Source organism: Hyposmocoma kahamanoa, unplaced genomic scaffold, assembly GCF_003589595.1.
Source record: "Hyposmocoma kahamanoa isolate Upper Pololo Valley unplaced genomic scaffold, ASM358959v1 78, whole genome shotgun sequence".
NCBI lineage: Eukaryota > Metazoa > Arthropoda > Insecta > Lepidoptera > Cosmopterigidae > Hyposmocoma > Hyposmocoma kahamanoa.
In genome coordinates, this window is record NW_020653945.1 from 12,598,916 (window position 1) to 12,614,488 (window position 15,573).

Consider the following 15,573-nt stretch of genomic DNA (forward strand, 5'->3'; position numbering starts at 1 on the left):
CGACGCCTTCCTCATTAAGTTAATAGGCATACCGCACACACGCACACTCGCACACTCGCACACTCGCACACTCGCGCACTCGCGCACTCGCGCACTCGCACCCACACACACACACCCACACACACACACACACACACACACACACACACACACACACACACACACACACACACTCACACACACACACACACACACACACACACACACACACTCTCACACACTCACACACTCAACCGAAGACCCTCAACCTCATGAACAACTTACTGTGCAGTATGCCTATTAACTTAATGAGGAAGGCGTGGAACAGTGTTTATCTACAACTTACACGTCAGGTGTTTGAAAAAATTTTTGAGTTTGAATAATGTAATAAATAATACAATAATAACGCACACACTCAACATAGCCCCGCACACACACACACACGCACTCGCGCACTCGCGCACTCGCGCACTCACACACACACACACACACACTCACTCACTCACACACACACACACACACACACACACACTCACACACACACACACACTCACACACTCACACACTCACACACTCTCACACAGACACAGACACACACACACACACACACACACACACAGACACACACACACACACACATAGACAACCACAAATTACACCCAAACTCACCTTTTCCGGCCCGGGAAGCGAACCTGGGACCCTACGTGGCAGTCCGGCATGGTAACCGTTCGGCCACGGGGGCAGTTAAAAATGAAAAGAAATTTAAGAATCGAAGTTTCCAATAGTTGACTATTCCTTCGGTCAAAAAAATTATATATTTATGAGGTGTAAAGTGACCTGAATCCATGCCTGAAAGGAGATCCGTGCCCAGCCGCGAGACATATAAATGGATTGATGATTATATATAAAGTAAGCTGTCGTTTTTGATGAAGAAATTAGCGCTATTCGTATTTTCAGCTGTTTTATCATATACATGCTTGTGATTCACTGCAACGTCGCTTTTACTTGCACATGATGACAAGGACGGAGGTAAGTTTCGATTAAAGTATGTCATGTAATGAAATCAAATAAAAACAAAAAGATACTAAATCAACAAAATATGTGAACCTTCAAATTAAATGTTGACCTTATGTTGACGTTATGTCTCATTTAAAGATCGTACTGTCCGAGAAATGTACCTTTCGGAGAGTTGGTTCCACTTTTGCTTCCACTGGTGGGTCTAGTAGGATTTTGATAGTACTGATGTCCCACGACATAATATGGGTGGAACTATTAGGATTTGTGAATACTATACTGAAGTATACGAAGTTCATGCCAAAATTTAGGGCTGATGTGCTTCCTAACTAGACACAAATTCGACATTTGATTTTAAAGTTCCAGCGTTACTTATTTTACACTGAGTTCTAGTACTAGTCATTTGTCCAATTTTATTCCAGTTTGGTCCATGTTCTTTCTTTTAATAAGTCGGGATAGCAATGTGGCCTTATTAATGTCTTATGTATTAGTCTATCTATATGTTAAATTGACAAGTACATTTTGTTAAAATCGTTTATCTGGACGTATGTTACGCCATGACACTTTCTGTACAGTGGTGGTCGTATAATTAGAAACACTACAAACGGTCCTTGACATTATCTAAGAAACGTCACCGCAATCGTTTTTATTTTGAAATTAAACAATAAATAGGACAGCAATAGGTTCAACGATTTATTATTTATTAGAAAAACAATATAAATCCCACTACTCAAGTGCAGTTTCAATATTACATTACGCACAAACACTTAAATAAGTTTTAAGGTATAATAAGTTTTAAGGTATAAGGTATAAACAATAATGAACAACTAATTAGAAACAACAACAAAAAAGTGTAAAAAAGAACATTTTTTTAAATATTAGTAATTAGTATTTTTATTTACGAAATAGCTACTATCCACAGCCTACCAATATTTATAATTAATATTTAGTGGCGTATCCCTTATTTTCAATAGCAGCTCTGCAACGACGTGACAGTGATTCAATCAACGTCATACATTTTTCAACAAATGCATCATATAATTCGTTTTGACTGGTGTTACGTTTGTTTGAGACTTTCTTCTTAACAATATACCACAGATTTTCTATCGGGTTTAAATCCGGACTATTTGCTGGCCAGTCTAAAACGGATATACGCTGTTCGCTAAGGAAACATTTGACGATATTGGCCGTGTGTTTAGGATCATTGTCATGCTGAAAGATCCAGGTTACAGGCAAAGGTTCGTCCGAGTAGGGAATCATTGCGTCCTCTAAGATATTTTTGTACTGCCATTGATCCATTGTACCTTCAATCTTCCGAACGGGACCAACTCCGCATTCGGAAAAACACCCCCAAACTTTAATGTTTCCGCCACCGTGCTTGACTATGCTCCTTGTGTATTTATAATTAAAAGCACTGTTTACAGGACGTCTAACATAGCGCTTTCCATCTGAATTTACCATTTTTATTTTCGTTTCATCTGAAAATAAAACTTTTTTCCAGTCTCGTACCGTCCAATTAACATATTTTTTTGCGAATAATAATCGCTTCTCTCGATGTTGCTTGGTAAGAAGCGGTACCTTTCGAGAGGTTCTTCCAAACAATTTAGCTTCCACTAATCTTCGGCGTATCAGTCTTGATGAGACGTTTCTGGGGTCATCAGGCGAAAAAACCTCATTTTTAATTGGTTTGAGCCTTTAAATGGATCTTTTTTAGCAATACGATTAGCTTATCTTCTCTGGGAGAGGTGTTTCTTGGCCGAGCCTTTCTAAGAACATTTTCAACAGTTCCATGTGTTTTATAGTGATCAATTTCATTAAAAACTTTCTTCACAGAACAATTTAAATGCTCAGCTATTCTTCTGTACGTCCACTTTTGATCTAAATGTAAATTAACAATTATTTGCCTAGTTGACGCGTCACAACTTTTATTTTTGCCCATTTTGAAAAAAATTAAATTCAGATCAAATTTTGAATTGCCGCCAAATTAATAGAAAACATCAAGAAATAAACGTTACTCTTCAATTTCAAAAAAAGAACGAGCTATGGATGCTTTTTTCAAATGTTTCTAATTAGACGTCCAAGCGGCCAGGAACAGAAATATACTCGTACATTGTGTAAGACTCATTTTATAATTAAAAGTAAATGTTTTATTTTTTATGCATTTAATGATTTTTTATTTGAGTGGCTATATTATTGCATGATTATTTATTATTGAATTTATATATTTTTCACGAACATTTGTACGTTGAAGTTAAACTTTTTTCAATCATAAGAAGTGTTTCTAATTAAACGACCACCACTGTATACGTGAGCCTATCAACCTATCCTTCTTGTTCAAGAGTGGTTTGGGTTGTTGGGTGTGAAAGTCATGACCCACCTTTTGATTTCTTTGTCGACGACTAAAATAGTCATTGGTTGTCCTTAACATTACCAACAACTTCCAAGGTAATGGGAAAGCCGTACAGCTGGAGTGCACGTGATGTGTCGCGGTTGGGTTTGCTGTTAGGAGAACTGGAGGGGTCAGAGTTTGCCTCCATCAATCCTGAGGCCGTATTCGGTATCACTGCTCAAGTTAGTACCCTTTGCAATCTTATAATCGGATACTAGAGTCTATGTACTATTATGTACTTAAGTAGGTACAACAACGTTTTTGTGGACTTTATGCGAGCAAACCGAAATAGCAAATTTATTTTCGTGCTCAAGTAAAGTTTTATGATTTTTTAGGTAATGATGACTATACCAGTAGAGGTTCTCCAGTTCGTGACGGAAACTCAGCTGAAGTATTTAGACGTGAAACCGCTTAACATTTTAGCGAGAAAGATTAAGGCCTACCAGGACAAGCTTAAGTTATTCGAACAAAATGACGATGACGACGACGAGGCTAACTCGTCAGAACGATGCCATTTCGATTCTATGTTTTTAGTTTTATGTTTAGGGCATTTATTGCTAGTATAATTTTTATTGTTTTTGTATCCACAAAAACGATCAATTATGCTTAAGCATTAGGAATTTTTAACTTTAATATAAAAATATAATCTTAATATAAATAAATTAATACAAAATAATTATTATAATAAAAAAAAGTATTTTTTATTAATAATTATATTGCTTTATGTTTTGAATTGATGGTAAATGAAAAGTATAGCGACCGTCGCTGTTTACCCTTGCTTCCAACTGAAAGTAAACATAATAGTTTAGTAAATAACATATTTTTTAAATTGAAAATGTCTACAAATACACAGCGAGTCGTACCATGGTACTACACCAGTCTGTTTGCGCACTCATTTCGCAAACATCTCGAGTTGGTTTATTATTTCGTTGAAATGATAATGTTTCAGTTTTATTTTCTGATCGAGATGTTGAGGTTTGTGATACATTCATTTTCTTGCCACCACACTCCGAACATAACTCAAATTGACATTTAGACATGCAATTGACTATAAATTCTGTTTGCGATGCCCCCGGTATTGTATTCGCACGAGATTCTTGGTGTTCCGTCTTCATAAAAACTACAGAGTCTTTAACAGAACTGTTAATGTTTACGTTGGGTTGTTGGAACTCCGTAGATGTTTTAGTTGGTTTAGTTGTCTTCACGCCATCATTATTCTCACATTTACAACTGCAAAAACAAATTTGGTTAACAAAAACAATAATTATTTTATAAAAAATATAACTTATAAGTTGAAACTTAACTACCATTCTCTTCCAGCACGGGTTAACACAGGCAATAACACAAAACATGTTCTGACTTCTGGACACAAAGCTTTTGGGTCAGGGCGAAAGGAATCGTCAACGCAGGCACATTGAACATAGACTAAATTTTGATCATCCTGGCAGTACAAACGTGGAAGATAATCATTTAAAAGTGATTGTACCGATTTACTTTGCGTAACTGTTCCATTATAGTCGACTCCTTCGTCAGTAAGTGATCGAGAATTATAAGTATCCACGTTTGGTTTCACCTGTGTTGCAACTTCTGGATTTTTTATTTCAATGTTTACGTTCAAATTAAGAACGTCGCTTTTGTTCGTTGAAGCGACAAATTGGCCGTCTTTGTGGTGCTCATTTAAATTTATGGTTTGTGGTGCCCCATCTGGAAGTTGACGGGATGGTAATGATGTATTTTGGTAAGTAAAGTTGGTCAACCATACTTTCGTGTTAATTGGACTGAAATTACCAGCAACAGTGGGTGGCCCGACACTGCTAAACATCTTTGTAAAGTTCGTCTTTTGAGTGGCAATTTCGGCTGTCGCTTCTGGTGCTACATTAATTGTACCATTTGTCTCGTCAATTGAGTTCGGATTCTGAAAGGACAGTCCCATTTTAAGTATATCAAGAGAAGGACCGATTGCGTCTGTGGATTTTCCTTTTATTTCCACAGCGGCCGCTTGATTTACAGAGTTAGCGTCCACAAATGAGGAGATGATATCACTCTCCGTATTTTTATAAAAATTTGAAATAATTATATCATCTGTATCTTCTGCGATAGGATTAAGAAGTTTGTGATCTTCTAATTGTTGTCTTTGAGGGATATTATTTGCACTTGTTTTTATAGACGAAGTATATCCTGTCAATACGTTGGTACCAAATACTTCCTTCCGTATTTCAGGTACCATATTTGTCACAGGCGCTTGGCCCACGGTTTTATTTTTTTCCATGGTAACCATTTTGTTAACTATCCTTTTTGGAATTTTAGAATACTTGTTAGCCATTTGTCTTCTTTTTATAGGAGTCGTTTTGGCTGACACTGACGGAGACGTGAGAGGACAGTTAGAATTAATTTTTTTGAGGATTGAAGAGTGTTCTGGTTGGCTTACTTGACCAGTAAGAGGTTTATATTTTACGATTTGTTTAGAGTTTAATCCATTTTTTATAGATGGTCGACGAGCTGTTGTCTTGTCCTAAAAATACAGTGGTATTAACATCGTGTTTTTTTATTTAATTAGTACAGGCATGCACAGTAATATTGAACACATTTATACCGCGGTAGCGTCCACGGCGATGTGTGGTGGCTTAAAACTTTTCAAAGCTTCAGTCTTTACTGCTCCATTTGCAACAGTAGTTTCATCTGTATTACAAAAACAATTTGAGATAAGAAATATATGGGCTAATTATAACATTAAGATTAAATAATTTGCTAAAATTAACCAGATTTATGATAAGTACGCACTTACACTTACAACCTTACAATTACAAGTATAGATCGCTAACGAATTTGTCTCACACAACGTAATATTAAGTAGTTCATACTTCAAAGTAGGTAACGAACCTGCTCGGTTATTTAACTTCCTCATCTGACTTTTTTCCCAGGATCTAATAAACACAAAAAAATATACATAGGCATCAAAACCGAACATAATTATAAGTTACCTAAGAAATCTGAAACATAAAAGTATAGTCTCCGTGAAGTATATATAGAATATATTTTTTTTATATAATAACAAATGACGGGACGAACAAGTCGAGGGCCTGGTGGTAAGCGACACACCTGTTCAGAACAGTTGCAGTGCCTCTCATAGCTTTAAACCGTAAAGACCGGAGAGGCACTGCCACTGCACTGTGATGAGTTGACAACTTATGTCACCCTGAGACATTAGTTAACAAGTCCCATGTGCCCGTAATTTCACCAGCACCGCTACCGCTACAAAGTCTGCAGACTGGGATGGACTGCGTGAGTTCTACGCATCGTACCGTGGAGACAGCCCTTTTTCGCTTCGGGTGATCCTGACACCTGTCAGGATCACCCGATGTGATCAACCACGGTCGCTGAGACGATTCTGGCGGGTATGGAATATAGTAGCTACCGGTGTCAAAAAGCGTCCGTGGTTTAATCGACCTTGTAGAGATACTAGAGTTGCAAAGCAATCTGCTTTTGAGGCTTAGACTACGGCGCACAGTGGGCCCAAATTGATAATACTTGGACATAGGAATAACTTGAATTTTGCTCGAACGATCGTTCGTTTGCAGGATCTCGAGGCAGCATTTAGTTTCAGCTTCGCGTCGGGAAGCTTTGGGTCCCAATTCTTGAGCGCCGCGTAGTGGGCCCAAATTGATAATTCTTGGACATAGGTATAACTTGTGGAGTCTTGAGCAAATTTTTTTTATGTGTTAGATATTAACATTCCTAACAACTTTTATTACTATATAATTTCTTGAAAAGTTGACAGTTTCCGACTAAAAAATAATGAATTTTTTTGTATGGATACATTTTACATTTTATCTCAAAATATACGAAAATGTAATGTGTGTGGGTTACTTGCAGTATAGTTCCAATCATTTTCTATGTCGAAAAAAATAATCCGTCTGCATGTACCTACCTACTTAAACAAAAAAAAAACTAAAAAAATTTGTAGTTTTTTTTTTGTTTGGAGAAATAAACATTTTATTTTTATCTCGAAATGTAGAAAAACGTAATGTGTGTGGTTTATTTACAGTACAGGTTATAAATCCAGAGGGATTATTTTTTTCTTGATAGAGAATGATTGGACCTGCAGATGCAGGTACTTGCAGTTTTACGAGTAAAAAGGTGGCAAATTTTTAGATTTGTTATTTATTTTTTAACACAATATACTAGTTTCTACTTAACTTTCATGTTATTGTTATAACACTCTCTAAATTACACTAAAATGAATTTCTCTTCAGTCGAAGCTCATGTATTTTGTTAAAAAAAGTACATAAAAAATTTGACAATTTTGTTTTGCCTTTGCCGCACCTTTACTTACAAAGCCGCAAGTACATGCAAATGGACTATTTTTTTCTACATAAAAAATGATTGCAACTATATACTGTAAGTAACCCTTGAACACACGTTACATTTTTGTATGTTTTGAGATAAAAATAAAATGTATAAGTATTTCTCCATACAAAAAATATTAGTTTTTTTTCTTCGAAACTATCAACTTTTCAACAAATTATACAAGAATAAAAGTTGTTACGAATGTTATTATCTATTACTTCAAAATTAATAACGCTCACAATCAACATAGCCCCGCACTAGGGAAACCCTGTGTCGCGGGTGCCATGGACACACACATAGACAACCACAAATTACACCCAAACTCATGAGAGAAATAAGTGTAGGCCATACAAATATTTCTCCCGGCCCGGGAATCGAACCTGGGACCTCTGCGTGGCAGTCCGGCATGGTAACCGTTCGGCCACGGAGGCAGTTGTTAGCTAGATATTCCACAAGTTACACCTATGTCCAAGAATTATCAATTTGGGCCCACTGTGTGGCTCTCAAGAATAGGGATCCAAAGCTTCCCGGCGCGAAGCGGAAACTAAATGCTGCCTCGAGATCCTGCAAACGAACGATCGTTCGAGCAAAATTCGATTTTGTCGGCAGAATTGGGGAGCGACTTGCAAACCACCCCTCCGGGAGTCGTGCTTTCTGGTCGCTCGCCAAAGCTGCCGAGGGTAAGTTTTGTCAGTCGACCTTGCTACCACTTCGTAAACCTGACGGTGATCTAGCCTATAGCGCTAAAGAGAAAGCCGACTCACTGGGTACTCTCTTTGCTTCGAACTCGACTATGGACGATGGTGGAGTTGCGCCACCTACCACCCTTTGGTGCGGTACCTTCATGCCAGAAATCGTTAAAACGCAACAGCGTGTTCGGCACGAGTTGCTTTCGCTCAATATTCATAAGGCAAGTGGCCCAGACGGTATACCGGCAGTGGTGCTTAAAGTGCGTGCTCCGGAGCTGTGTCCCGTAATAACACGCCTCTATGCGCTCTCCTACTCGCTATCAAAAGTCCCGATCTCGTGGACGACTGCCTACGTACATACAGTGCCCAAAAAACGTGACATCAGAGCCGTCAAATTACAGGCCTATAGCCATAACCTCCCTTCTCTCCAAGGTGATGGAGCGTGTAATTAACGCCTATCTCCTTAGATACCTAGAAGTTCATGACCTAATCAGCGACCGTCAATATGGCTTCTGCCATTGTCACTCTACTGATGACCTTTTAGTGTATCTCGCTCACCGATGGGTTTCTGCCATTGAGAGTCAAGGTGAGGCTTTGGCTGCCAGCCTAGATAAGGCTTTTGACCGGGTCTGGCACCGAAGTCTTCTTTCGAAGTTATTATCATATGGGCTTCCTGAGGAGCTATGCAAATGGGTTGACAGCTTTCTGTCCAGCAGAAGCATAAGAGTCGTCGTCGAAGGTAGTTGCTCTGACGGTTTGGACATTAATGCTGGTGTCCTGCAAGGTTCTGTGCTGTCCCCAACTCTGTTTTTGCTGCACATCAATGATCGCTCGCCACCGTCAGGGAGTCCATCATCACACTCTGGAACCGACTCGATCTCGTACTGTACGGTTTCAGAGGAACTTCCTCCTACGTACAATTAGGTTGTGGAATGAACTCCCTGTCGGGGTTTTTCCGTAGGAATACAGCATGGAGTCCTTCAAAAAGGGTTTGAGAAGGATCTTAAAGAGTCGGCAACGCGCTCGTGACGCTCCTGGTGCTCGTAACCGCTTTCCATCAGGCGGACCGTATGCTTGTTTGCTGCGTACATAATATATATGTAAAAAAATTTGGTGCCAATATCTCGAACTCGAACGTTACCGAAATGCAAATGCGTTTCTTTATGACAAACATCCTAAAGTCCCAAAGCTGAGCACGGCTTTCTTCTATAGGGGCACAGTTTGAATATTTAACATTGACTTACCTGCTCGCTTTAATAAGGTAGTGGTTGTATCCTGAATCTATATACGGATCTGGCGGGGTAACCGCTACATAGGCTCTCCCACTAGATATTTCCGTTGGATCGAGGATTTTAACACCATCAATCGTGTACAGTTCTATGACCGAGTGCCTTAAATAGTAAATTAGCAATATCTTTTATTGAACGCGTTGAAATAAATATTTGACTATGGCTGCTTTTAATATAATTCGTAATTAAATTGTATATAAATAGAGTACATACACTAATATTTACTTCTATTTCTTTATTTATTATTAATGTTAGAATTTGCTTTAGACATACTACATTAAATATACCTAAAACAAGTTTTTAAAATAAACATGACTTTACAATCAATATCCGTATTATTATTTTCATTAATATATTTTTATATAAATAATCATTTTTATTATTTTCTTTATAAATAATAAGCAAGAGGTGGAAAAACTTATGATACAAACTGTTGATTTGTCTCTAAATATTTGTATACAGCATATTAAAATAAAATAATGATCTAATTATCCGAATATAATGTATAGGTACTTACAATGAACCATATAGAGACCGCGCTAAGAAATTAAGCGTAGAGTCCCACAAATGCAGATCATCATTACATAGATGATACTTTCGTGGAGGGGTATACTCCTGTCCATTGCTGAACACGAATATGTCCAGTCCTTCACTGTTTGTCTCATTATCAGTAATTGTTTCCATTTAATACGACTTTCAGAAAGATTTAAAAGTCTTTACTGAAGGCTCAAACACGTCAACAGTAACATAGAATACAGTGCCAATCAGATGCATTTTCCAGAAAACTAAATTTGCAAGTATTTTAACAGAATGTAGGAACAACTTGCATATTTTACAAAGACAGATGGCAAGAATAAATTTTGATTAGTTGTACTGGTCTTTCGATTCCCAATATTTAAATTTGCCTTCACAATAAAGTGCAAGGAAATAAAAATCACAAAATAAACAAAAGTCACCAAAATCCGCCATCTGATTGTCAAACTTTGACAATCTTTTGAAGGATATTCGTGGTCATTATAGGTTATAAAATATTGCTATGTGTAAAAAAATATTGTAGAAATCGCGACAAACTTCCGAAATAGGCGAGTGTCAACCGGACGTGTTTTTTTATTTTCTTTCTCTTTTTAACCGACTTTAAAAAGGAGGAGGTTCTCAAATCCATTGTATTTTTTGTATGCATGTTACGTGATAACTAGGCATTTGTGAACCGATTTTGATTAGAAAGAGGGTACGTCCGTAGTGTCAGTTTCCGGTAATCGATTCCAATAAAATTTGGATAATTGATGTAATGCCACGAACTTTTGGGGTCGGTTTTTTTAGTACTCTGTACTGAGATTATCCTTGATGCAATCTAATACCTCTAAGTTAAAACCTTTAGTTGTTATTATTTTAGAGGATCAGAAAAGTTGTTATTGTATTTATTGTAATCTTTGGTAATTTGTATAGTAATTTTTAGTTTGTACTTTCCACTTTGGGTAAGTTTTTATTTGTTTAAGATGTGTGATGAGCCGCTGGAGGAATAGTGCCTTCTGTCGGTGTCTATATTTAGTATAGAAATGTATCCGCATAAGGCGAGTGCTGTACATACAGAAGATACTATATTGTACATACAGAGAGTGAGCGTAAAATAGGAAACGCATAATAACATCCCGTAGATATTCTGAAAATAAAAGGGATATATTCAGGGTAACTTCTTTGAAAATCTCAAATCTCATGATGAAACCCATTACAGAGTATAATGCGAATTAACTTTGCCGATGTTGTTTCGTCTCTGTCAGGATAAGTTAACAAATATCAATCACTGTTGCTACTAAATCTTCTACTCAAATTCATGCCACTCAGCCAGTTTCAGAATATAAGAAAATATGAGCGCACTGACATTAGTCTTTATGTGATTCATGTGGTGTGACCATCCTCTAAGGGTGTGACCTTAGACAAAACGTATTGGACGAACCGAAACCATAGATTTAGTATATGTGTACCTATACACTAAATCTATGGACGAAACAGACTGGTTCTAGCGTTTACTCGTATCGATGATGCTAAATACATATATTATAGATAAACCTTGTATGTAGACTTATAAATTAAATTAAAAACACTCACTCCAACATTAACTGTGCGTGTTGTACGAAGAGTCCCTGCTAGCTGGTCAGGTGAGGAAATATTGGACAATGTTTCTGAGCCTTATGGATGCGAAAAAATAATCAAAGTAAGGCGTATCAGATATAAAAAAATTGAAATGGTAATGCTGTTTTTTTTAGGTACCAAGTGACAATCAGATCTGAAGTCGAAAAGATCTCAGGGGCCACCGCGACCATCATCCTGAGACATAAGTTGACAAGTCCCATATACTTGTATTGTCATCAGCACCCTTAGGTCGCATTTATTCGACACAAATTTCATCGCGCTCACCCTAGGCGGCCGCCGCGTGGTCGAAGAGCGGAGTCCGCGTTGCCGCCGCGCACCGACCGCGTGCGTTTAACTGTCATGGCAAAATATGCTCTATTTGTTTAGCATTTACGTTTTAATTTAAATGAGCTTCCTGGGCACCGGTAATTTTATTGAGAGGAATTTAAATGTTGTTGCATAATAAATAGAATTCAGATTCGCCATTAATGTACATGAAGGTGTGGTAACTGGGCGGTCGCCACGCGGCGGCCGCGCGAAAACTTTCTTCTCGTGTAATTGGGCGCTTACTCTTCAAAACCGGAACGTAAGAACAATGGTCACATTACTGCTTGGCAGCGGAAATAGAGATGAAATCGTTCCCAAGGAGCTCTACTGCTACATAGTGTTGAATTAATAGTGAAATTACTGAAACTATTGTTTTAACTTTTGATGTACAGACTCTACAAAAAAAATCTACACTAATCTATACAGCACTAGCCGTAAGTATATAATATATAGTATATAATACAATGTTTTCTATATTGTAGATTTCAAGCCAATGCAGATCTATACCACGATGTTACAAATGTGGAAATAATATATGCGGTTACCAGTATATATGCCCGGTGGTAGAGGATGTTGCTTCTTGTTGCTTATGTTCAGGTTACCATTTTGCAACTACTGAGGCCAGCCCAGACTTTTCTAGACAAAAAGAAACAAATACCTACGTGGGTTAAAATTGTGTATCGTAGTTTGTAAACTCTAAATCACATCCACTAATAACCAATTTGTTTGCAAATGTGTCAGGTGACAGTAATATACCAATTACAAAGGTTTCTCCTTCAATTCCGTATACTTCTTACAAAAGAAGAGTTTTCTTGAGATCAACTAGTCTTGGAGAATTTATAATTTAACTCCGCCTTCTCCTTATCATCAACGGGGGATTAGACGTAGGCTTTGATTCCAACCCTATGTTGTGGATATTCCAACGATTCGCACGAAGCGTTACGCTTCCACATTTATATGACGAACGGCTATAGAATGGAATTCTCTGCCTGCAGATTTATTCCCTAAACGTTGTGACTTGGACCTTTTCAAGGAGAGAGTGAATAGGCATTATTTAGGTGTGCATGCTCCATCGTAGACTTCGTCACTTTCCACCAGGTGAGATGGAGGTCAAATGCGCACTTATAATATTTATAAAAAAAATGGTGATTATGACCTAGTCGCTCATGTTCAGACTTTTTAATGAGTATAATATGAACATGGTTTATTCTCTTTCTAATGATTCTGCATATAAAACATCTGACAATGACCAACCTTAGTAACCTTGTGAAAGTGCTCGTCCAAGGAATTACTGCCACCTTATTACCCTATTTTTACCATCAAGCAGTAATGTGAGCAACGTTGCTCCTACCATTTCGAAATATGTTAGTAAAATAATGGATTGTTAATAGACATATAAATAAAAAACTAGTTTAAGTTGAATTTCTCGCTTTTCGGTTCCCCGAAAAAACGAACCTCATGGGTATGGTGAAGTCGCTATATTCTTTGTGAAAATTCTCTTTGCGTTCAATTTTGTTCCATACCTTCTTTCAGCGATGCGATTTCCGGACTGCTTTAAATTCCTTCAGACCAGACAAGGTGGAGCTGTGACATAGTAAAGGTTGTGGGAATCCGCAGTTGTTACGGCGGTTTTTGGGGTAGGCCGACTCTTTCGGCAGAAATAATGATATAAAAATAGAAATGTAACTTACAACACTAGTTCTTATGCTAGAAGTTTAAGCTTATTAAAAATAAAATAAAATGTTGCCATCTTGTTTTTTGTTGCATCAATTTACTTTATTTTTATACAATATATTTAGTTTATAATTTGGGCAATATAATTAAATAATTTTTGACCGACTTTAAAAAAGGAGGAGGTTCTCAATTCTGCTGTATTTGTTGTGTATGTTACGCAATTACTCCTACATTTGTGAACCGATTTCGATGATTCTTTTTTTTGTTGGAAAGGGAATAATACCTCAGTAGTGGTCCTATTCAGATTTGAAGAAAATATTCTTCCTCTGAAGGTGGCAAATTAGAGTATGAATCCGGTTTCGCGCACTTTCCGGTACCCGATATATAGATAGAATGTATTAATTATTATAACAAACTAGTGGAGTATTTTCATCAAAAATAATTGAATATCATGATAGTCGTAAAACAAGCGTGATAATTCAAGAAACTTATATTATATACATTAATGTTTTTTGTATGTTTGTCTCATAAGAGTTCCATTATTATTCATCCTATTGCGATAAAACTTTCGTGAGTCATTTTACTCACCCTGCAAAAGTTTCTGAAATATTATGACCATTTTATAATATAGGTCTGCCAGTAAAATTAAAAGAATTTAAGTTGGCAGTGCCATTGCGACTACATTGGTCCAGCTAGTTATTAAAAAATACTTGAGGTCGAATAGTAATGGAAAACTTTCTATTTTGGTTTATATTCTATTTTATATTAAATGGGCACATGTTTATTTTATATTTTTTTATTTTATTTTATTCGTAATAACAACAGCTTAATAAATAACGATTTATAATGAATAGGTTTTGGTTAAGCTAGCTAGCGCCGATTACAGTTGTCCATATTCTCAAAAATATTGTAAAAATTAACACATCAAAAAGAAAAAATACACATAAAAAATACCTAAATTATGAAGCATAGCAAAAAGAGCAAAGCGATGTGAAGTGTGCAAATCTTGACTTACACAATAGCGTGCATTAAAATAATAATGTTAATAAAAAAATACTATAATCTAAATATAAAATAATATCACATAAAGCCATTGAGGTCAGGATGTCATCAATCAGGCATTTTTTATGATATCAATTGACGGGACGAACAAGTTGTGCGCCTGATGGTAAGCTACATGCCTGTCCATAACAGTTGCAGTGCACTCAAAGTTTTAAATCGCAAAAATCTGAGGGGCACTGCCACTGCGGCCCGTCTTCCTGAGACATAAATTGACGAGTCCTATGTGCCTGTAATTTCACTAGCACCCTTACCGTTCTAAACCGAAACACAGTAATGCTAATATTACTGCTTGGCGGCAGAAATAGGTAAGGTATAGGACAGTACTACCCTAGAGGAACTCTTTCACGAGGAGCTCTACTGCTGCTAAAATGCTATTTTATTTATGAAACTTGTTATGTTCCTAATTTGTGGAATATGATTTACTTATTACGTCATCCGTAAGCTTATCGTGTACGATGCTTCCGCGCAACTTTGATGCCTTGTTCATTTGCATATAAGTTTTCACTTCGCTCTCGTTGATTTGGTTTGCTCGATTTCTAACAACGCCTTATTCGAACCATCACCTTACATAGCCGAATAAAGAAAACATTCACATTTTGATTACAAAAGGTGTCACAAATAAGGACATCAGATATTCGTTTCACAGATATTAGCTTGTAGCGTTGTCTTAGGT

The 15,573-nt window shown here is 37.1% G+C and overlaps 2 protein-coding genes across 2 annotated transcripts in view; one reads left to right on the forward strand and one right to left on the reverse strand.

Moving 5' to 3' along the window:
* The window catches only part of LOC113233359, a 6,431-nt gene extending 2,483 nt beyond the window's left edge, over window positions 1-3,948 (forward strand). Inside the window, exons 8-10 of the mRNA XM_026468475.1 lie at window positions 937-1,008; window positions 3,439-3,564; window positions 3,718-3,948. Of these exons, the coding sequence (XP_026324260.1) occupies window positions 937-1,008; window positions 3,439-3,564; window positions 3,718-3,948 (429 nt within the window). The remainder of the gene's footprint in view (window positions 1-936; window positions 1,009-3,438; window positions 3,565-3,717) is intronic.
* A 138-nt stretch (window positions 3,949-4,086) lies between these two features.
* LOC113233360 lies at window positions 4,087-10,349 on the reverse strand. The gene is made up of 8 exons (XM_026468476.1): window positions 10,225-10,349; window positions 9,663-9,809; window positions 6,263-6,306; window positions 5,976-6,061; window positions 5,171-5,894; window positions 4,690-5,086; window positions 4,246-4,612; window positions 4,087-4,167 (listed from the first exon to the last, which is right to left on the reverse strand). The coding sequence occupies exons 3-8, from the start codon at window positions 6,285-6,287 to the stop codon at window positions 4,087-4,089; spliced, it is 1,680 nt and encodes a 559-aa protein (XP_026324261.1). The 5' UTR covers window positions 6,288-6,306; window positions 9,663-9,809; window positions 10,225-10,349.
* Between the last annotated feature and the right edge of the window lie 5,224 nt (window positions 10,350-15,573).